This window comes from Boleophthalmus pectinirostris, unplaced genomic scaffold (genome assembly GCF_026225935.1).
Source record: "Boleophthalmus pectinirostris isolate CB_2022bp ecotype Guang Dong unplaced genomic scaffold, ASM2622593v1 HiC_scaffold_10, whole genome shotgun sequence".
In the NCBI taxonomy this organism is placed as follows: Eukaryota; Metazoa; Chordata; class Actinopteri; order Gobiiformes; family Gobiidae; genus Boleophthalmus; species Boleophthalmus pectinirostris.
Window position 1 is genome coordinate 33,599,368 of NW_026570971.1, and position 22,790 is coordinate 33,622,157.

The following is a 22,790-nucleotide window of genomic DNA, read 5'->3' on the forward strand; positions in this document are numbered from 1 at the left end:
TGATATTTTTATATTTATATGTCCACATATGATATATAAAACATTTATTTTATGTTTTAATCATTTTGATGGAACACAATAAAGTAACACTTGAATAATGATTTGTAGAATCTATTTATTGTTTTACTAAGTTTCTGAACAACCCAGATTGTGTTAAACATGTATGTCCACATGTGTGGACGCCAGGTCCTAGGAGACTACAGTATTTATCAAACTGGTCCTGATCATTTTTGGTTTTCAAATTAATTTCACTATAAAAGACACTATACACTATAAAAAACAACAACCAACCTCAAAACTAACAGCTATTGTTTTAAACCTCATTTGAACTGCTTCATATCATAGTGCATAAAAAAAACTGCCAAATTACTCTGCAGCTGGTTCACTTTGACAACCCTGACCCAATCAAAAAAGAAAGTTCTACTAATTACATTTAAATAAACTAAACAAATAAAACTCTACATCTTTGAGAACATGTTACTGTTTTTATAACAGAGCAGAATATAGGAGTAAAAAACAGATAATAACTACAATAAAGAGACAAGCCAATAATTACCTCCGCCAAGGAGGTTATGTTTTTGCCGGCGTTTGTCTGTTGTTTGTTTGTCTGTTAGTTTGTTAGTTTGTTTGTTTGTCTGTTAGTTTGTTTGTTTGTTTGTCTGTTTGTTTGTTTGTCTGTCTGTTAGCAACATAACCCAAAAAGTTATGGACCGATTTTGATGAAATTTTCAGGATTTGTTGGAAATGTGAAAAGGAAGAACTGATTTCATTTTGGGGGTGATCCGGAAGAAATCCTGGATTCTGGATCACTTTGAAATTTTAGTTAACATTGTGGTAAATGGGGCCAAACATTTTGTTTCTCAATATCTGGGTTAATTATTGACCAAACCCCATGAAATTTGACTCAGGGATGGACAATGGGATCCTCTTTCATATTCCAAAGGCTGATCCGGATCTGATCCAGAAGACTGATTTTATTGCAATTTATATAAAAAATGGGGGTAGTCCTTGGCGGAGGTCTGCGCTCTCTGAGTGCTTTTCTAGTTTAGTCTGATTTTGAAGAGAAATCTGATCATCAGAAAACACCTGATGACACGTGTCAGTGAATCAGGGGATTTTTAAACAGTTGTATTTGGAAGACAGTCTAATGAATTTTAAAATAACTCTTTCCATCTTTAACATTTTTTATTTCATTTTTGTCTTTTCCACAGTAGTTTGTCCTTTTTGGCATAATTGCTCTGCACAGGTGTGAACAGTCAAAGAAATCTGATTACTCCCATCAGATGGAACTGTTCACATGACATTTCATAATCTGATAACTCCACAAATCAGATTATGATCAGACTTTGGTGTGTGTGTAAACATAGTCACTGTTGTAATATTAAATGGAATAGTGTACCTGCAGTGTGAGCTCCATCTTGGTCCCGATCTCCAGCCCGAGCTCCTGGAGTTGGATCACCTCCTCCTTCAGGTTTTCCACACTTTGTTGGGAGTTTTCTGGGAATCTCTGAGACAGGAAGTGCAGGGTCTGAAAATGCTGGTGTAGGAACTGGAAGAATTTCTAAATGTGGAAAAAAGAAAGAAAGAAAACTGATTATTTGACAGAATTTAAATAAGTGAATAATACACAGTGTTGGGAAGGTGACTTTTCAAATGTATTCCCCTACAGATTACAGATTACATACACCAAAATGTAGTTTGTAATGTAATCCATTAAATTACTTAAAGTGAGTAACGTAATCTGAATACTTTGGATTATTAGAGAAGCAAAGACGAGGATATCGTAACATAAGATGTTTTGTCTGTTAAAAGAAAATAAAAAGCCCAGACTTTACTGAACCAAATTAAAAATATTATTGATAGAAGAAGAGCATGGTTTAGTCCTGTTAAATCCTGTTTGAGACATAGTCTAGACCTGGTTTAGTCTTAGTTTAGTCCTGGTTTAGACCTGGTTTTAGACCTGGTTTTAGACCTGGTTTAGACCTAGATTGGACCTGGTTTTAGACCTGGTTTGGACCTGGTTTTAGACCTGGTTTTAGACCTGGTTTTAGACCTGGTTTTAGTCCTGGTTTTAGACCTGGTTTTAGACCTGGCTTTAGTCCTGGTTTAGACCTAGTTTAGACCTGATTTTAGTCCTAGTTTGAAACTAGTTTAGACCTGATTTTAGACCTGGTTTGGAACTGGTTTTAGACCTGGTTTTAGTCCTGGTTTTAGACCTGGTTTTAGTCCTGGTTTAGACCTAGTTTAGACCTAGTTTAGACCTAGTTTAGACCTGGTTTTAGACCTGGTTTGGAACTGGGTTTAGACCTGGTTTAGTGTCCGGCAATGAGTGGTATTACCGAAAAAAAAAATATATATATACATACCATGGGATATAGCCTAAAATGTAAAAACAGGAAAATACCTCTGTGTAATCCATTTACTTCAACAAAGTAACTGTAATCCAATTACCACTCACTTAAACAGTAAGTGTAACTGAATACAGTTACTCATAATTTGTACTCTGATTACATAACTCCAGTACATGTAATCTGTTCCTCCCCAACACTGATAATACAACAAGTTGCTCTATCTGACCTCCTCCTCTGCTCCTCTGCTGCATCTGACTTTATTCTCTGCATCTTCTGCTCTATTTGAACTCCTCTGCATCTTCTGATTTCACACCAGTTTCAGGTTTTATTTCACTGTATCCATAAATCTTCTTTTTGGTCTTCCTCTAGGCCTCCTCTTTTCCTGGAAGTTCTAAACATCATTCTACCCACACATTCACTCCCCCTCCTGTCTGCTCCTCTGGCTCTTCTCCTCTGGCTCTGCACCTGTCTACTCGTGTCTGTAGAACTTCTTTCACTGACCGTATTGCTCTTGATGTGTTCCTGGAGCTGTTCTTTGCTCTGCAGTGAGATGTTTCTGGTCTGGAGGAGGTGAACTCTCTCAGATCCAGCAGACAGGAGCTCTCTGAGGCTGAAGAGCAGATGGTCAAACATCTGCTGAAGATCTGAGCTGCTCTTCAAGTCCACGAAACGAGACGAGACTCCGAGCAACGCGCTGTCCAGCTCCTCCTGAACACGCAAAAACACAAGGCAAAATGTGAAAGCGGAGCCAAGAACACTCTGCTAGTCTCTTTAATGGGTCTTTATTACACAAAATTGACTCTTGTGAGCTTCAAGGCGTCTTATAAAGTTGTTACCTCCTCAAAAACAGACTTGGAGTTGTGTTTCATTCACACATGTTTGAGTAACTCTTTATTATTAGTCTGTCTACATCTCCAAAGCTCTTTATCAGGACTGAAATTGTACAAATGGTTCTACTGAAGATGTATGGAATTTAAAAACTCAGTGGAGCACTTCTTGTATTATACACAGTGTTGAGAGTAACGCGTTATAAAAGTAACTAATTACTGTAATCCGTTGCTTTTTGCTGTAACGCAGTAATGTAAGGAATTACAGGGGGAAAAATTGTAATATTTTACTCAGTACAAATGTCAGTAACACGTGTTACAAAGCTTTTTTAACCTGGATTGAAGTGGTGGGTTTTTCTTCATGCAAATTCGCTAAAATCACCATGACATCAGCAGCAGTGAAACGTCGGAGGTGCGCCCGCGTAGACCGTCAGGTGACCGCGGGCGAAAGGACCAGCGCAGGACTCCACGCTCCACAGAGCTAAACGCAGGTGACACCTGATCGCGCCTTACAGACACCCTGTCTACAAGGAGCTTCCAAGTTCTAGTCCAAAATTAGTCCTGGTTTCTTCCTGGTTTAGTCCTGGTTTAGACCTGGTTTTAGGTCCTGGTTTAGTCCTGGTTTAGTCCTAGTTTTAGACCTGGTTTGGTCCTGGTTTAGACCTGGTTTAGACCTGGTTTAATCCTAGTTTAGACCTAGTTTAGTTTTGATTTAGACCTGGTTTAGTTTTGGTTTAGTCCTGGTTTAATCCTGGTTCAGTCCATATACGGCGCAGACGTTCAGCAGTGATTTTGGAGAGAGTAAGTGACTAATGCAAAAGTAATGTAATGTCTTACATTTTAAATGCAGTAATATTGTAATGTAACAAATGACTTTGAAATGACAGAAACACGTCATAAATAACTCATGACAGTTTTAAAGTTACTTGCCCAACAGTGATTATACATGACATCACAAGGTGGAACAGTGTTTACTGTTTGAGTGAAAAACTAAATATTCAGGGTTTGTGTGAATGAAACAAAACACAACTCCAGGTCTGTTTGTGATGAAGAAACAAATTTATAACATAGATCTGAAAACAGAGTAAATATAGGTTATTTAAAATAAGATCTAATACAGCATAAATAAATAAATAAATAAATAAATAAATAAATAAATAAAGTCCTGGTACCTGCAGCTGTGAGGCCTGGTGGAGCACAGACTGGGGCAGAGTCTGGTTCTGCAGCAGAGACTTTAACTCCTCAGACTGGAGCTGCAGAGAAGACTGGACCTGAGAGACACGAGGTAAAAGGAGGTGTAAGAAACAGGGTCAATGATCTGATGGTTTTGATGAGGAAATGAACATGTCTCAAGTCTGTACCTGCACAGTGTGAGTGAGGCTGGGCGGCTCTGCTCCGTGTGTTATTTGGTGAACAGTGAGTTGGTTAGAAGTGAAGGCTGCATGCAACTCTTTCAGAAGGTTCTGTTAGACACAGACAACACCATGCCATAATGTGTTGGGATACAGAATTGATAGCTTGAATTAAAATGTATATTTAAAAAAAAGTTTAAACTGAAAATCTAGATTTTTGCGTCTTTATCATTATTTCAGTTAGTTTATTTGTATTATGACACTATTAGTAACACAGTAATCTAATCTACAATTTAGAAGAAGAAGTTTAAGTTATAGGCCAAAAATTAGTTTCATCCATTGAACTGTGATGTAAAACATTAAAAAAGATAAAAAGATTGATATAATCAACGAAATTCAGATTATGGAACGAATAACATTTTCTTTAAGACCCTCCTCAGACAAAGCAGAACTATACTGGAAAAAGTGGAAATCTTATAGTCAAAACAAAACTTTATGTAAAAATGTTTTATACAAATTTGCAGATGTCACTAGCTTGATGGCCTCGTATTTTATTTCTATTTATTTTTTTTATTTTTCCTTTTTTGGTCGATCTTTTGATTTATTTTGTTTCACAATACTAATAATTTGTGTATGTAAATATGTAATATGTGAAATACATAACTAAAATGTCCTAATAAAAACAAAGTTAAAAAAAAAAAAAAAAGATAAAAAGATTAGTTGAAACAGATTTGTTGAAACTATGAACCAAAACAACTGTGATTCATAGAAGAATGTGCTGCTGTTTATTTCAAATAAGGTTAAATAACAGGAAGTTTAATTAGTGGTAAGACTTTTTGGTTGGTTCCTGAACTGTATTATTTATTTTATTTTGAAAATATAACATACAACGATAAATGAGGGTACCAAAAAAAAAAAGTAGGTGCACGAAGAAACCGAAAAAAAACATATATTAAAACCTTCAGCATCAAATTTGACATTGTAGCAGTGGATTACTTAAAAAAAAACTGTAATCAAAACTGTATTCAAACGTGGATTAAAATACAATGAAACATCCAATAACTGAATGACATAACCATCAAATATCTAACATTTCCATAAACTCTTTTTAAATTACGTTTTTGATGTGCCGTCACAAGCCAGTAAATGATTAACTAGTAAATTACAGTAATAAGGAATAGAATCACTTTGAATAGTAATAAACTGAGTTTCAGAGGAAGTTATCTGTGCTCAGTTCTTGTGTTGTCCCTCACCTGGGCTGTAGTTGTCTCCTCCTGTAGTTTCCTCACTGCTCCCTCTCTCTGGGTCAGACCTGTTTGAATCACAGGGAGGATCCTCACCACCGTCTGCACACACTCGTGACCTCTGCGTGACCCCAGGGAACACGTGAACTTTGACCCCTCGGACTCCAGCGCTCTGCTCAGAGAATCCAGCTCTGAAGACACACCCTGGAAGAAAAACATACACTATCACAACATGTCTAAATACAAACTTTTGTGTGAAGTCAGGGGCCTAAACATGTACCTGGTTCACATTGTCCATAATTAAAGAGAAGATTTTACTTCTGTGGTGTATTAACGACTATTACATCACATGTTTAGATCACCATGTTACCTTTTATTCTTGTGCTATATTCACCAAAAACTAAATATTAACATGTTTTATAAGTTTCCGTTTTGTTTTTGCATCTCACCTCCCTTTGCTCTCCATGCTAAATCACTCCCCCTTCAGAGTAGTGAAACTCCTGCACATCATGTCAAGTTTGTGAAGTTGTTCTCACAGTTTTGTATCATGTTTCTGTATATTTATGGAGAATTGTGGTGACATAGAGTTGTGGGTGAAGCTTTCTACAGGATTTTGCAACTAAACTTAAGAAGCGTCTGAATAAGGCCTGAAAGAGATTGCTAAATTAATCAAACATGTATGAATGACACCTAAAACCTGTTCAGGCATGTTTTTGATCATTGGACCATTACAACATGGTAGAAAACTCAAATAAGTTTTGTATAATATTTCCTTATCCATAAGAAACAAATGCTGGCACAACTTATGATCAGAAATTATCAACAGAAGTTGAATGATATTACTTTTATTGGGCCTCAGAAAAAAATAAATACAGAGTTGTTGAGGTTTGGTCTATTCAAAGTCCCACCTGTAGTTGAAGAAGTTCTTGTTTTCCCTCCTCTTCAGTGTAAACACCAACAGGAGACAGCAGCAGGTTGGACAGAGTGGACAGAGACAGGGACACACCGCTCAGTAAATGAAACGCACCCTCCTCCACAGACTGAGGACTCACATCCTGAAACAAGAGAGAAGAACTGAAGTTACAGTTACAGTCTCATCACGTCAATAAAGTCTAGAACAAGAACACTTCAGCTGGAGTATTTTTTACATTAAAGATGCACAACGCAACTTTTCTGCTACTTGCTTGTCTCCATGGAGATGTTATTTCTTTGTCTAAAACAGGGGTGTCAAACTCATTTTGGTCCGGGGGCCGTATCCAACCGACTTTGATCCCGTAAAGGGGTCGAATCAGAAAACTCATGTCATATAAACCCCAAAAATAACAATAAGTTCAAATATTTGTGCAGAGAAACACAAATCTATTACAGAAATCTTTTTTTAATTGATGAACTCTTTCTTTTACAAAATATTATAATATTATGAACAACCTGAAACTTTAAGAAAAATGCAATTTCAACACAATATTTTAACATGAACTTGTCTGTAAACAGGAATAAGTAAATTTTTTGTTGTAAAATCCTGCACTCTGCTCCACTTTTCTCATGTTGGACATTTTTCTGATGAGGGTGTCACGGTCAACAGTCAAAACGATCGTCCTTTAAGAGCGTTTGGAAAGAGACAAGTCTTCATTTGTGCTGCTCTGGTGGGAGGGGCCACGTACAGAGACGCTGGAGACGCTGCTGTGATAAACACCAGAGAAAATTAACAATATTTTAATAAAAAATATAAATTAAAATATTTTTAGTAGAAAATCAGCCGAGGGCCAGATTAAAGGTCTTGGAGGGCCGGATCTGGCCCCCGGGCCAAATGTTTGACACCTGTGGTCTAAAACATTACATGGTATGACTTTAAACATTTCCATCTGGCATTTATTCATTGCAGGTGTTTCTAATGCTCAAAAATACAGTCATTCCATCTACATATAGAGGTCGACTCTCCACAGATCTGAACTGTAATGTCGTGTAGTGCTAGTAATCTGTGACAGGTTTAATCTGCACTGTGGAACATTACCGTATTTTACTGGATGATTAGGTGCTCTGGATTATAAGACGCACTGTCATTAAATGGTCTATTTTCAAACTTTTTTCACAAACAAACCACACTGCGCGTTCACGGTGACTCTGGGCTTTGTTCAGTTGTGGCGTGTAGGGAGGGTGTGTCTGGGACCAACGGATTGTCGGCGTGTTCACAGTGACTCAGTTGTTCAGTTGTGTCTAGAAGTGGCACATTGCACTCGCTTTTTCAGTTCGTTCTTCTGTTCCGTTCCTCGTCGGCGTGGAGTGATGAGTGTGTCTGTGGGTGTGTGTTTGTGTGTTCTGCGGGTGGTGCGGCTTTGTAGTTTACTGAAGTCGTGCTGGGACACCTGAGTGGATTCATGTATAGGGCGCTCTGGATTGAGACCGTGGTAATTCCCCGGAAAATACGGTACTTCGATTATTCTATTACTGTAGAAGGAAGTGTGGGAGTCCCTGCTGAGACTGCTGCCCCGCGACCTGGCCCAGGAAAAGTGGAAGAAAATGGATGGATGTGGAACTTTCTAAACAAAGCAATAATATTTCCACAGAGACATCAGGTGTTGAACTCTTCACTAGAAATGTTACACAGTGCACCAGTCGCCTCCTAGGACCTGGTGTCCACACAATTATGTCCAACACAATCTGGGTTGTTGAGGCACTTAATACATAGTTTTTTCAAATCATTATTCAGTTGTGACTTTATTGTGTTCCATAAGAATTATTAAAACATAAAATGAATGTTTTATATATCACAAATGAACATACATTTTTTTTTTTCAGAAACTACATCATGTAAAAATATAATTCTTTGTTTTTGCCCTCATCAGGTTCCAATCAGCCCAAATAACAAAGAAAAATCAATAAAGCCATGAAAGAGCTCGAGTCCTAGGAGGTGTACTCTTACACGTTTCATTTTAGTGTCATTTGTTACAGTGGATTCTTAATAATGAGGCAACGTTAAAAACATCATTTTATGTGGTAGTAGACTATTTGAAAACCAATGCTTTATGTATTTCAGTAGCTAAAACCAACAGTTGTGTCTGAATTATAAAAAAGATGACCACTAATTAAAGGTGCACTGTGTAAGTTTTCACTTGCTTATCTCCATGGAAATATTATTGCTTTATCAAGAATGTCAGTCAATCAGAATACAGAAAGAGTGCATGCTTTAAGTGTGTTTAATTGAATTCCATACTGTAGCAGACCTCATCAGAAAGGTTACATAGTGGGCCTTTAAACTATAACAATCACTACAGTGGATTTTTTTTTATGAAGAATGAAGAATTAAACCACAGTTACACTCATACAAAAATGATTTGGTAAACCTACTTTTGTAATTCATACTCAAATGACATTGTGTTTCATCCTTTGCAAAACCCACACTACACCAGCGCCCTCACCTGGCCACTCCCCAGCGCGCTCCTCTCCCCCAGCTCTCTCGTGAGTTGGACCAGATTTTGGAGCTCTTTTTGGGCTTGTTCTCCAATCACACTCCCCGCTGCTTCATCACCGTGTCTTATGGAAGCGTCTGCCACCTTCACAAGATGAGAAAAACACAAAAAAATCACCCAAAAAATACACCTTTACACTGGACTTATCAGGCTCCACAGGACACCCATCTCCACAATGACAAACTGGGTCTGTGCGGCTCAAAGGAGGTGGTAATGGAAGCAGTACTGTACTTTGGTGTGGGTTTCTAGTATTTGTGGAGTGATAATGAAGTCCTTGAACACTAGGGGGCGGCGGTACCTGGGAGGGGGGCAGATGGAGGGTGAGCTCCAGAGAATGCAGCGCGGCGTGGAGTCTATCCCACTTTAGGAGGCCCGGGTCTGGGGAGGAGAGAGCGGGATGGGCCCTGGAGGAGAGAGGAAGGCGGTGGTTAGAGCAGTTTTAAGACGCATTATAACAACTTTGTTATCATGTAAGAAAGCAACAAAAAAATTGACTAAAACAAGAGTAACGTAACTTCAAAATAACTTTACTCAAGTAGAAGTACAAAGTAGTGGTCCAAGAGATTACATATAGGTGCACTGTGTAAATATTTCTGGTGGAAGATCTGTCAGTTGCTTTTCTCCGTGGAGATGTTATTTCTTAATCTGGAATGTTTCACAGTATGGCATTAAACCTTGCAATCTTCATGGAGACCAAACCAGACCAAGTTCAAGTTAAAGGTCAGATCTGTGGAGAGGCGACCCTGCTCAGTGCTCACAGTCAGAATGTCTGGTTTTCGAGGTATTTTTGCACTAAAACCTCCTGTAATTGAATAAATGTAAGGTAGAGCTGTTTAATGTCACACTGTGGAACATTCCAGGCAGAACAATGACATCTCCATAGAAACAAGCAGGCAGTGTTGAGGAGTAACAGATTACATGTACTGGCGTTATGTGATCAGAGTACAAATTTTGAGTAACTGTATTCGGTTACACTTACTGTTTCAATGAGTGGTAATTGGATTACAGTTACTTTGATGAAATAAGTGGATTACAAGGTGGTATTTTCCTGTTTTCACATTTTGTGCTACATCCCATTTATTTATTTTATTTTATTTTGGTAAATCCACTCATTGCCGGAAACCAAACAGAACGCGACAGTAAGAGCGATGGAAACGTCATGTTAACGTTGGCGGCGTCAGTCGCACAATGGACGAGGTGGAAGAGCCAGTAGAACAGAGCAGCAGTGCACAGGGAAAAACACATTTGTGTCTTGGAAATTCTTCTACCGACGTGAAATATAAAAGAAAATAACAAATACAAAATCACCTCCAACTTGAATGTCAAACCGGAGCTACTGGCACTGATGAAAACAAACTGTATAGGCTCATAATAACTGCACTACTGTCCTATACACAAACACACACACACACACACACACACACACACACACACACACACACACACACACACACACACACACACACACACACACACACACACACACACACACACACACACACACACACACACACACACACACACACAAACACACACACACACACACACACACACACACACCTTCATCATCGTCATTAACCTGAGAACGCGCGGACCACGTCTCCGTAGTTACTGCGTGGACACTGCTGTCCTCCCGTGCGCCGCGTGTGGATCGTGTTTTCTCGCTGCATAAACCGCACTTCCTCCTGTGAGCCTCTAAACCAGAACTAACACCAAGACTAAAACCAGGACTAAACCAGTCCAGGACTAAACCAGGACTAAACCAGGACTAAAACCAGGACTAAAACCAGTGATCTCATATAGAAAGCATTTCTCTATCAATCATATTTTTTCAATATGGTTCAGTAAAGTCTGGGCTTTTTATTGTCTTTTAACAGACAAAACATCTCATGTTCAGATTTCCTCATCTTTGCTTCTCTACAGCAAACAGTTGTTTATTCATGGAGACTTGGGCTCAACAGACAATTTGAAGAGAACAAACAAGAATGTTCAGGATGTGGATGTTACATTCATGTCGTTTTAAAAAAACATGACAATATCAAGTAATCCAAAGTATTCAGATTACGTTACTCACTTTAATTTATTATTTAATTTAATGGATTATGTTACAAACTACATTTTGGGATATGTAATCTGTAATCTGTAGGGGAATACAGTTTAAAAGTCACCTTTCCAACAGTGCAAGCAGGTGACGGACCCCCAAACAAAAAGTTACATACCTACCTGCACCTTTAATGACAAGACTAGTAAAAAAATCCTAAATTTGTTCAAACTGGAAGCAAAAAATCTGTACTTATTATTTGTCAGAGATTAGTGAAGTACCATTACTTCATAATATTACTCAAGTAGAAGTACAAAGTAGTGGTTCAAGAAGTTACTTGAGTAAAAGTAAAAAGTATTTGGGGAAACTACTGGTCAAGTAAGAGTAACTGTAAAGGTAAAGTAAAGGTCTGGAACATTTGATTTACATGTTATTAGTTTTTGAGGAATAATCTGGGAAAATAATCTGGGAATTTCATCTTGTACCTGTTCTCCTCGTGCTCCTGGGGCTCCTGGAGTCTGGTTCTGCTGCTGTGTCTGGACAGAGCCTGGGTCAGTCCTCTCTGCTCCTCCAGCTCCTGCTCCAACTCCTGAACACAAGGAAAAGAGAAAAAGCTGTGTAATTGACAGAGATTCAGTCCTGTTTAATCCTCACTGATCAACTCGAGTCTTTTTAATGGAGTCTTCAGCCAATCCTCTCTCAGACTTTGGACTATTTTTAGTGTTAAATGGTACAAAAGTCAAGATATATTAAGCATCTTTGAAGTTAATATTTAAGGTGCATTGTATCACTTTTCTGGCAGAGGGTCCATCAAATGCTTTTCTTCATGGAGATGTTATTTCTTTGTCTGGAATGTTTCACAGTACGGCATTAAACCTTTCTATCTTCATTGAGGCCAAACCAGATCACATTACAGGTCAGATCTGTGGAGAGGCGACCTCACTCACTGTCAGAATGTCTGTTTTTCTACATCACCAACCTTGGCGTCACCTTAGACAGTGATTTTAAATTTGACAAACAAATCAAAGTTATTTTAAAATCATGTTTTTATCATTTGCTGCTTTTATCCAAAGTTAAATCTTTTTTATCTTTTAAACTTTTTGAACAAATTGTGCACAATTTTATTTCATCCTACTTGGACTACTGTAACGCTTTTTATTCTGGCATCTCACGATGTGTACTTTATCTACTACAGTTAGTCCAAAACTCTGCAGCACGACTTTTAACAGGAACCAACAGAAGAGAGCACGTTTCCCCAATCCCTGTGATTTGCACTGACTTCCTGTTAATATTAGAACTCATTTCAAGATTTTATTGTTTGGTTTTAAAGCTTTGAATGGACTGGCCCGATAATACGTCTGGGACCTCATCCAGATTTACTCCCCTGTGCGCTTTGAGGTCCAAGGTCCAGCTCCGGCGCATGGGGCCTAAACCAGACTTAAAACCAGGAGGACAGGACTTTCGCTGTGACCTTGTGCCCCTCCCACATCCCAACAGCTCCACTGTGGAGAGTTTCAAGTCTCGTCTTAAGACCCTCTTTTATTCTCTGGCTTTAACACAGTGTGAGTTGTTTGCTCCTCTGTGTATTTTATTTATTTTTCATTTATTTTATTGGTTTCATATATATTATTTATTGCTATTCTATGGTTTTGCTCTTATTTTATTTAACTGGTTTTATTGTTTTAAGATTAGTATGTTTAAATCTGAGCATTTATTTTATCATTGTATTATTGTTGTTATTAGTATGTATTTGTGCAGCAAATTTGTTTATGAAATGTGCTAGAAAAATAATGCAGAATAAAGTGGAGAGCATTTTTGAACTCTAAAACCACCTATAATTGAATAAATTTAAGACAGAGCTATTAAATGTCATGCATTCCAGAGCAACAACATCTCCATAAAAACAAGTACATGATGGAGCCTCCACCTGAAAAGTTACACAATGCACCTTTAGTGTAGCTTTAATATAACTTGCAGTACCAAACAGGATTGTGTCTTAGAGTAAATCACTTGGAGTTGGTACCTTCTGCTGCTGCAGGCTGCTCTGTCTCAGAAGTCTGTTTCTTGGGGAGGAGAGGATTTCCTGGACGCTGCTGCTGCGCCGGAGTTTCCTCTGTAGGGGGCGCTCTGCTCTCTGTGTGGGACTGTGGTCTTCCTGACGCTCCTGGAGAAGCCTTTGGAACGTGACCAGACTGGACTTGAGAAGGTCCAGTCTCCGGAGCAGGACCTCAGCGGCGTCATGGTGAGCCTGGACCGAACCGTTCTGAGGAGAGGGGAGCGCCGGACTCAGGACTGAACCATGATCCTGGGAGGGGTCACGCTCTGATGCTGACCCGTTTTCTTGATAGGATCGGGTTAAACCATTGTCTTCTTGATGGGGAAAGGTTGGTGCATTTGACCCGTTGTCCAGCAGGGGCAGTTTTGACCCGGGTTCAGAGTTGACTGGGGACAGGAGGCCAACCTTCTGCTCGATCTCCAACAGCATTTCCTATAACGACAAAATATAAACACAAGAAAATAGTTTTATTTCTTTCAGTTGAGTTTTTCTTTTGACTATCGCCATGACAATAATAATGAAACAGTAATGTATAAATCCTGGAAATGTGCTCAAATTTGCCTCACACAAAAGTAAACGGGGCACCTTCCTGTCTCCATAGAGATTGCTGAGTGACTATTTTGTGGAACATTCTAGGCAAAACAACACCTACAAAATGACACAGAGCCATTTAAAACATTAGGTTAAAGGGCCTGCATCTGATTTTTTTGCACATGTAGTTGTTCCACCCAAAGGACAAACCACCGAGCCACAAACAGAGCAATGTGGTCTACTCCATTCAGTGTAGTGAAGACTGCAGTGAGCACGACACTGGAGAAACTAAACAGACACTTCACAAGAGAATGAACCAACAAAGACGAGAGAGCAACACAGGACCTCAGTCTGCTGTGCATCTCCACCTAAAAGAACCTCAGTCTTCCACACCTCTCCACCTAAAAGCTGTAAATCTCTGCTTAAAAGTCTTTGGGCCACTTCTTTGAGGACAGTGAGGTTCATGTCATGGTGGCCATACCACCTTGTCAAAGTCTGATCCCGTCAGATCTCAGAAGCTCAGCAGGCTGGGCCTGGGTAGTACTTGGATGGGAGATCACTAGGAATTCCAGGTGCCACAGTGGGGCGCCACTGTCGTTGTGTCCTTAGGCAATACACTTCACCCACATTGCCTAGTATGAAAGTGGTGTGTGTGTGAGTGATGGTGGGGGTTGGAGGGGCCAATGGCGCAGATTGGCTGCCTCGCTTCTGTCAGTCTGCCCCAGGGCAGCTGTGGCTACAGTAGTAGTGTGTGGAGTGACTGAATAATGAACTGTAAAGCGCTTTGGGGATCTTGAAAGGCGCTATATAAATGCAATCAATCAATCAATGTCTGAGTCAGAGAAAAGAATTGGTTTGAGAGGAGAGTTAAAGAGGCTATTGTTGTTAGGAAAGAGAATCCATCTTTGACCAGACATGGAGGCCTCAGGCATCATCTATCTCCATTTTACAACTCCTTACATCCTTAAACCTCAACCAGAACAAGCTAAGAAAACAATAGACATAGTCAGGTCAGGCCCAGAGGTGTGAAAGCTCCATTATGGGCTTAAATGATTCTGTTAATAAGACCCCACACTCAGTGCAAGATCAATAGGCCTAACTAACTGAAACAGTAAATAAGTAGGGTGTTAGTTTCAGAGAAGTTTCAGTGTAGTTAACTCCTCTCTTCATGCAGTTATAAGGAAGTGTCCACCAGTGTCTGACCACAACTGAAGAAGCAGCTTGGATGAACTGAGAAACGTTTTCGAATGCAAATAAACTTTTGTCCAGCTGACAAATAGAATTTCTCTTTCTTCTTCTTGATAATTGATTGAAAACATTTTTTGAAGTGTGCTGTGTAATCTAAGGGATATATGTAATGTTTACTATACTCTAACTTATACAGAACAGTGTTGTTTATCTGTTGTGTTATGAATGGTATGTTGTCAATATACTTGGGTTCGACATGTAATGATGATGATATTTTGTTTGTTTGTTAAGTATCATGTGTCTGGGGTCATGACCCCTATAAATGATCACACCTGCTGCTCACTCAATCAGCCCTGGTGAAGACTAAGGCTACGTTCAGTCTGCAGGGCTTAACACTCAATTCCGATTTTTTTGTGAAATCCGATGTTTTTGTGAGGTCGTTCACATTTCCAATTAAATGTGACTTGTATGTGACTCCAGTGTGAACAGTAAACGGCCCTAAAGTGTCCCACATGTGACACTGGAGACACGACGACGTCAACCACAGCGAGCGTCTCTGTGTTTACAGAAGTTGTCCAAACATGGACGCAGCATCGAGCACCTGGAGATTTTAAAGTTCCTCTCGTACCGGAGCCACAACATGAACAACTTACTTGTTTTAAGGAGGAGATTGAGAAGGAGAAGGACGAGGTTTTTGGTCGTGGTGTTTTGTGGGACAGCAAAGGAACGTGTGGATGTGGAGACGGAGCCAAGAGTGGTGAGTGGTGATGTGCTTCACTTCAGTGACACAGAGTTCATTAACAATTTTCACCTACTTCAGCGCAGAATAGTGACGTTTGTGGCTTGTTGATAACGTGTAGGTCGGACGAATGCACTTTGACCGTTCACACTGAAGACGCATGTCAAAAGATCAGATATGTATCAGTTTCAGGAGCACATATCCAAGTGTCCTGGGTCACAATTGAAAAAATCTGATCTGTGTCATTCAGACTGTCATTAAAAGATCGGATACAGGTCACATAGAAGCCAAAAAATCTAATTTGGGTCACTTCAGGCTGCAGTCTGAATGTAGCCTAAGTAGTCAAAACTCTGCCTTTTTTCTACTCCACAAATTGAATTTCTCCTTTTGCCATGCACCAGGACGACTGAGGGATTTTACACACACCTTGAGGACCATTTTGATTATTTGAGCCAAATTTACAGACAGATTTAGACTTTTACAGACAGTACACCTGCACTGTATTGGCAGCTTTTGAGATAATTATAAAGGGCTTTACTGTCCAATAATCAGGAGGTACACATTAGCATGCCAGTTGTTTTTAGCTTTAACATGATGGCAAAACGTCACACTGGTTTCCACTAGTGAAAGTTGTAAAAAGCTCTAATAAAATGATTGAATATTTAGGATGCTCTGAATACACAAGGTCAGTGAGAAATAACTTCACCACCACCACACAACTGTTTACAATGACCTACTTCTGTTTTTCAAGTTTTTTAAATTGTAAAAAAACAAATAATTATAATAATAAAAAAACAGGTACAGCACCTTTGAAGCCTCTGCAAAGTCAGCTGGGTAGAATATTAAAGGTTGAATGAAGTCTATTGTCTAAAATGATGAATACATGTTCCTCTGGCCTGAACAAAAGCCTGGAGATGTGACGGGCAGATGTGGGTCACGTCCCATTGGAGGTGTTTGTTTACCCACAATGCTTCACTCCTTGTCCACGAAATACTCTGAATCTTTAATATGAGCTCATGTTTCACGGCCAGGAGCAGGTTACTATGAGAACAAACTCCAACCAAAACTCAGACCTTTTCAAAATAAGAGTCTGATAGTAAATCATCCAGGTGTCAGGTGTTTTATTGTGAAGGACAGTAGAGGATAGTGAGAGTGTCCCGTTTCAGCCACGTCACTTCATTTGTTTCACATTCAAATACAAAAATACAAACATTTACAGTCTCAGTAAACTTTAACAAGAAGGAGTTAGTGTTGACATGATATGAAAATTTCAAACACCATTTCGATACTAAGGAATAGACACGATTTTCAATACTGAGTTAAAAAAATTAAACATTAAAACCGTGTACTTTCTTTTCTATTCCCATGTGGTCAGTGTTGAGGAGTAACAGATTACATGTACCGGAGTTACGTAATCAGAGTACAAATTATGAGTAACTGTATTCAGTTACAGTTACTGTTTCAATGAGTGGTAAATGGATTACAGTTACTTTGTTGAAATAAATGGATTACACTGCGGTATTTTCCTGTTTTCACATTTCGGGCTATATCCCTTTTTTTTTTTTTTTCCCCCGGTAATTCCATTCATTGCTGGACACTAAACCAGATCTAAACCAGGTCTAAACCAGGTCTAAACCAGGTCTAAACCAGGACTAAACCAGGTCTAAACCAGGTCTAAACCAGGTCTAAACCAGGTCTAAACCAGGTCTAAACCAGGTCTAAACTAAGACTAAAGCAGGACTAAAACCAGGTCTAAAACCAGGTCTAATCCATGTCTAAACCAGGTCTAAACTAGGACTAAAGCAGGACTAAAACCAGGTCTAAACTGGGACTAAACTAGGACTAAACTAGGACTAAACCAGGTCTAAAACCAGGTCTAAAACCAGGTCTAATCCATGTCTAAACCAGGTCTAAACTAGGACTAAAGCAGGACTAAAACCAGGTCTAAACTGGGACTAAACTAGGACTAAACCAGGACTATAACCAGGACTATAGCCAGGACTAAACCAGGTCTAAACCAGGTCTAAACCAGGACTAAATCCTGCTGTGTGGACATGTCTTCTCTTCTTCTATCAATAATATTTTTAATTTGGTTCAGTAAAGTCTGGGCTTTTTATTTTCTTTTAGCAGATAAAACATCTTATGTTACAATTTCCTCGTCTTTGCTTCTCTACAGCAAATCAAGTAATCCAAAGTATTCAGATTACTTTACTCACTTTAAGTAATTTAATAGATTACGTTACAAACTACATTTTGGGGTATGTAATCTGTAATCTGTAGGGGAATACATTTTAAAAGTCACCTTCCCAACACTGCGTGTGGTCTTATATGTGTATAATCCTTCAGTGGTGCAGGTAGTGTCCATGGGTGTGTGTTAGTCTATGTGCTCTTGTACTTGTTCTGATACAGCTCATGATCATTCTAGAAAGGTTCATTTCTTTTGTTAGTATTGATACCTGCTCAAATTAATAATTATTTATTTGTATTTATTTGTTTATTTATTTCATTCATAAAGTATAAAACGACATCAACAGTGTCACAACATCAAACAGACAAGAAATTAATGAAAAGGAGCAGAAAGAAGAATCGTCTTATGTTCTCTGCCCCTTTTTCCCTTTTCAAGACAACTTAGTTTTCTTTTTCATACATACACATTGCATTAGATTTTATGTGTTTTTTAAATGCCATCATTGTACTTGATTCTTTTATTTCTTTGTCGAGACTATGCGATGCTTCGTTCCATAATCTTGGTTCTGAATCTGTTTTTTTATTTATTTTTTTATTCAATGCAATTTATTCAGTGCTTTTTTGTCCACATAAATCACAATATGCATGCCCCTATTTCCCCCCCACACACACATAAACTCAATATAAATGTAGAAAGTAGAATGAAAGTTTGAATCTGGGTTTTTTAAACATGTAGGTTTCTTTTAAATTGTAGTGGTTTGTTCTCATCTCAAACAGTCTTTGAATATTTACAGGTAACACACTGCACTTTGCTTTATACATGATTTTGAGGAGATTTAAGTCAACAATATCCTGCATTTTCAACATTTTAAGTTGAACAAATATTGGGCTGAATGTCTCTCTACAGTGACTGTTGGTGATCATTCTCAGGGCCCTTTCTTGTAAAATAAATAAAGGTTGTAGGTAAGTTTTACATGTTGACCCCCAAATTTCTACACAGTACATCAGGTCTGGTGCAATTATAGAATTATATAATGCTGCACTATTTAATGAGAATTTAACTTTATGCAGAACAGCAATGGCTTTGGAAATTTTGCCTTTTGCCTTTTTATATGAGACAAACTCCAGTTTAGACCTTCATCAATCATAACTCCTAAAAATGTGGTTTCATTTACTCTTTGAATCTGTATCCATCTCTTTCTAATGTTATGTTGTCTTTTTTCTTTTTATCATTAAATAAAATGAAATTTGTTTTTGTTTTTTTAACATTGAGAATCAATCCATTTAAATCAAACCAGTATTTTACTTTTTTTTAAAGCTCTTTGTTAACTTTACTTGTAACCTCTTTTATGTCTTTTCCAGAGTAAAATGTCTAGTTTTGATACTAGTTTCAGTATTTTAGATATTTTTGACAAGCCTAATGAGTTCAAAAAAGATTAAATCATTCCAAGTAACACCACCTGCATGTGACGTCACCAAGGTAAAGTTATTGTCATTGTGTTTCAGAGATTTGGTTTAATGCAAGATATTTGGTTTTCCACAGAGCACAATCCTTTCTAAAACTTCATTTGAAATAAACATAAATCAAAACAAATTAAATTAAGTTAGATTAAAACAACTATAACTACTGTATTTTCTGCACTATTGGGAGCACTCTTAAGGCTCAAAAAATGACCACACAATCCAGAGCGCCCCATACACGAATCCCCTCAGGTGTCCCAGCACGACTTCAGTAAACTACAAAGCCGCACCACCCACAGAACATGCAAACACACACCTAGCAGACAGCGACCACACAGTGAAACACACCCACAGACACACTCATCACTCCACGCCGACGAGGAACAGAACGGAGGAACGAACCAAAAAAGTGAGTGCAATGTGCCACTTCTAGACACAACTGAACAACTGAGTCACTGCGAACACGCCGACAATCCGTTGGTCCCAGACACACCCTCCCTACACGCCACAACTGAACAAAGCCCAGAGTCACCGTGAACGAACAAACAAACAAAACCACTCACCCATCACACTGTTGGGTTTCATTTAAAGTCCCACGTGGTTTATTTGTGAAAAAAGTTCAAATATAGACCATCTAATGACAGTGCGCCTTATAATCCAGAGCGCCTATAGAGCAGAAAATACAGTATACAACTCCTATTTCACCTCGTTCCCGCTCAGCCTCAGATCTTTTGACATGTGACTTCAGTCTGAATGGCCAAGACGCATTCATCCACCTACACGTTATCAACAAGCCACAAATGTACACAAACATTCTTCTCATCATACAAAAATTGTTAATTAACTCCATGTCACTGAAGTGAAGCGCATCACTCTCCCACCACTCTTGGCTCCATCTCCACATCCACACGTTCCTTTCAGTGGACTGTCCCACAAAACACCACGGCCAAAAACCTCATCCTTCTCCTTCTCAATCTCCTCCTTAAAACAAGTAAGTTGTTCATGTTCTGGCTCCGGTACGAGAGGAACTTTAAAATCTCTAGGTGCTCGATGCTGCGTCCATGTTTGGACAACTTCCATAAACACAGAGACGCTCGCTGCGGTTGACGTCATCGTGTCTCCAGTGCACATGCGGGACACTTTTGGCCCATTTAATGTTCACACTGAAGATCACATACAAGTCGCATTTAACTGGAAATGTGAACAATCTCGCAAAAACATCAGATTTAAATTTAAAAAAATCTGAATTGGGCATTAAACCCTGCAGTCTGAACGTAGCCAAAGTGCTCTTCTACTTGTTCTCATACGGCTCAACATCGTTCTAAAGCTTCATCTCTGTCCTCTCTGTGGGACTTTATAGTATTGATAGTCTCTAGTTTTGATACTAGTTTTAGTCAGTGAACATGGTTTCTTCTGGAGGTTTGATGTTGCTTCAGCGTTTGTTTGTGCTCAGACCTACAGCCAGCGTAAAGCAAAAACAACAAATCTAAGTCACTGTTCCACACCTTAAATATTACACAAAAATATATATGACTCGAACAAGAAGAGACATGTCCACACTGCCCACATCCTGAGACTATGGACTGTTTACCACCGAAAACAAAAGATGAAAAATGAGAATCTACTATGAGAAAATGAAAAAAGGTCAAAAGAGAGGAAAGAAAATATGAAGGATAAAAAAACACAGTGAAGCAGTGAAAACATGAGATCAGAGAACAGCACAAACGCAGGACAAAAGCTCTTCAGTGTCTGGTTTGGACTTGTCTTTAGTCTACTTCTGCTTTTATTGTGACCAAATACAAGTCACGGTCTGTGGACTGGCACATCCAGACTGATTTCTCATTAAATTAAATGTGTTTATTTCACGTACACACGTGAAACAAAGGAGCTCATTGGTTGGAGAATTTTTAGCACTTCTCTCATTGATTCTGCAGAAATCCACAATGTTTGTCAGTCCACTGTGATATTTTTTTCCTCCCTTTTTTCTTCTTGTTGATACAGACAAACCCTACACGTCATGCTGAAGTTCAGGCAAGAGGCTCTTAGCAAAAGCACACATTTTGACTACATTCAGACTCCAGGGCTGAATGCTCAATTCAGATTTTTTTGTGAAATCCGATTTTTTTGCGAGCTCGTTCACATTTCCAATTAAATGTGACTTGTATGTGATCTCCAGTGTGAACATTAAACGCCCCAAAAGTGTCATGCATGTGCACTGGAGGACATGATGATGTCACACACAGCGAGCGTCTCTGTGTTTATGGAAGTCACCCAAACGCTGAGCTTGTCTCCCAAAATCTGGTCCAGTTGTTGGTAAAATGGACATGTTACACGTCCACTGCCACTTCGTTTGTTTGAGTCTTTAGCCTCCTTGTATTTGACTGGCAGGCTCTTTATTATTCGTTGACATTTGAGTCAAGGCGCCTGTAGCGGTTCTGATAAGACCTCTCCAATTTGTCCTGAACACAGCGATCCCCTCACATATTAATAAACTCTCTAACTTCACTTTCCCTCCATTGACGAGACTCTGAGCCTGACGTGTAGGTGGGATGAATGTCACCTGACCGTTCAGACTGAAGTCCATCCATCCATTTTCTTCCGCTTATCTGGAGCCGGGTCGCAGGGGCAGCAGTCTAAGCAGGGACTCCCAGACTTCCTTCACCCCCCGACACGTCCTCCAGCTCCTCCGGGGGGACCCCAAGGCGTTCCCAGGCCAGCCCAGAGACATAGTCCCTCCAGCGTGTCCTGGGTCTTCCCCGGGGCCTCCTCCGGTGGGACATGCCCGGAACACCTCCCGAGGGAGGCGTCCTGGAGGCATCCGGAACAGATACCCAAACCACCTTAACTGACTCCTCTCGACGTGGAGGCGCATTGGCTCTACTCCGAGCTCCTCACCCTATCTCTACGGGAGCACCCAGCCACCCTGCGGAAGAAACTCATTTCGACCACTCACTGACTGAAGACTTCAGACTGAGGTCGCATGTCAAAAGATCAGATATGTATCGGTTGTAGGAGCACATATCCAAGTGTCCTGGGTCACATTGGAAAAAATCAGATCTGTGTCATTGAAAGATCAGATACAGGAGCATAAGGGTGAAAAAAAATCTGATTTGGGTCACTTCAGGCTGCAGTCTGAACATAGCCATTGAAAGTATCTAAATATTTATAAAAACTGAACCTTGTCAAAAATGAAATATTATAGTATTTTCACTATGACCCATTAATATTAAAAGTATGTTAACAAACTATTGACCTTATAGTGGACCTGGTGTTTACACACAAAACACTCCCTGTCCCTGCTCTCCCTGATTTACATAATGTCCTCTTCCTCTGCACAGGTGCATTA

At 39.3% G+C, this 22,790-nt stretch overlaps 1 protein-coding gene and 1 pseudogene across 1 annotated transcript in view; one reads left to right on the forward strand and one right to left on the reverse strand.

Moving 5' to 3' along the window:
* Positions 1-22,790, reverse strand: part of LOC110153407 (nesprin-2-like) — a 46,643-nt gene that overhangs the window by 22,588 nt on the left and 1,265 nt on the right. Inside the window, exons 2-11 of the mRNA XM_055155515.1 lie at positions 13,306-13,770; positions 11,768-11,871; positions 9,540-9,645; positions 9,191-9,325; positions 6,683-6,829; positions 5,784-5,978; positions 4,540-4,641; positions 4,351-4,449; positions 2,853-3,059; positions 1,400-1,561 (exon numbers count right to left, since the gene is read on the reverse strand). Coding sequence (XP_055011490.1) covers positions 1,400-1,561; positions 2,853-3,059; positions 4,351-4,449; positions 4,540-4,641; positions 5,784-5,978; positions 6,683-6,829; positions 9,191-9,325; positions 9,540-9,645; positions 11,768-11,871; positions 13,306-13,770 — 1,722 coding nt within the window. The remainder of the gene's footprint in view (positions 1-1,399; positions 1,562-2,852; positions 3,060-4,350; positions 4,450-4,539; positions 4,642-5,783; positions 5,979-6,682; positions 6,830-9,190; positions 9,326-9,539; positions 9,646-11,767; positions 11,872-13,305; positions 13,771-22,790) is intronic.
* LOC129411473 (5S ribosomal RNA) lies at positions 14,337-14,453 on the forward strand (annotated as a pseudogene).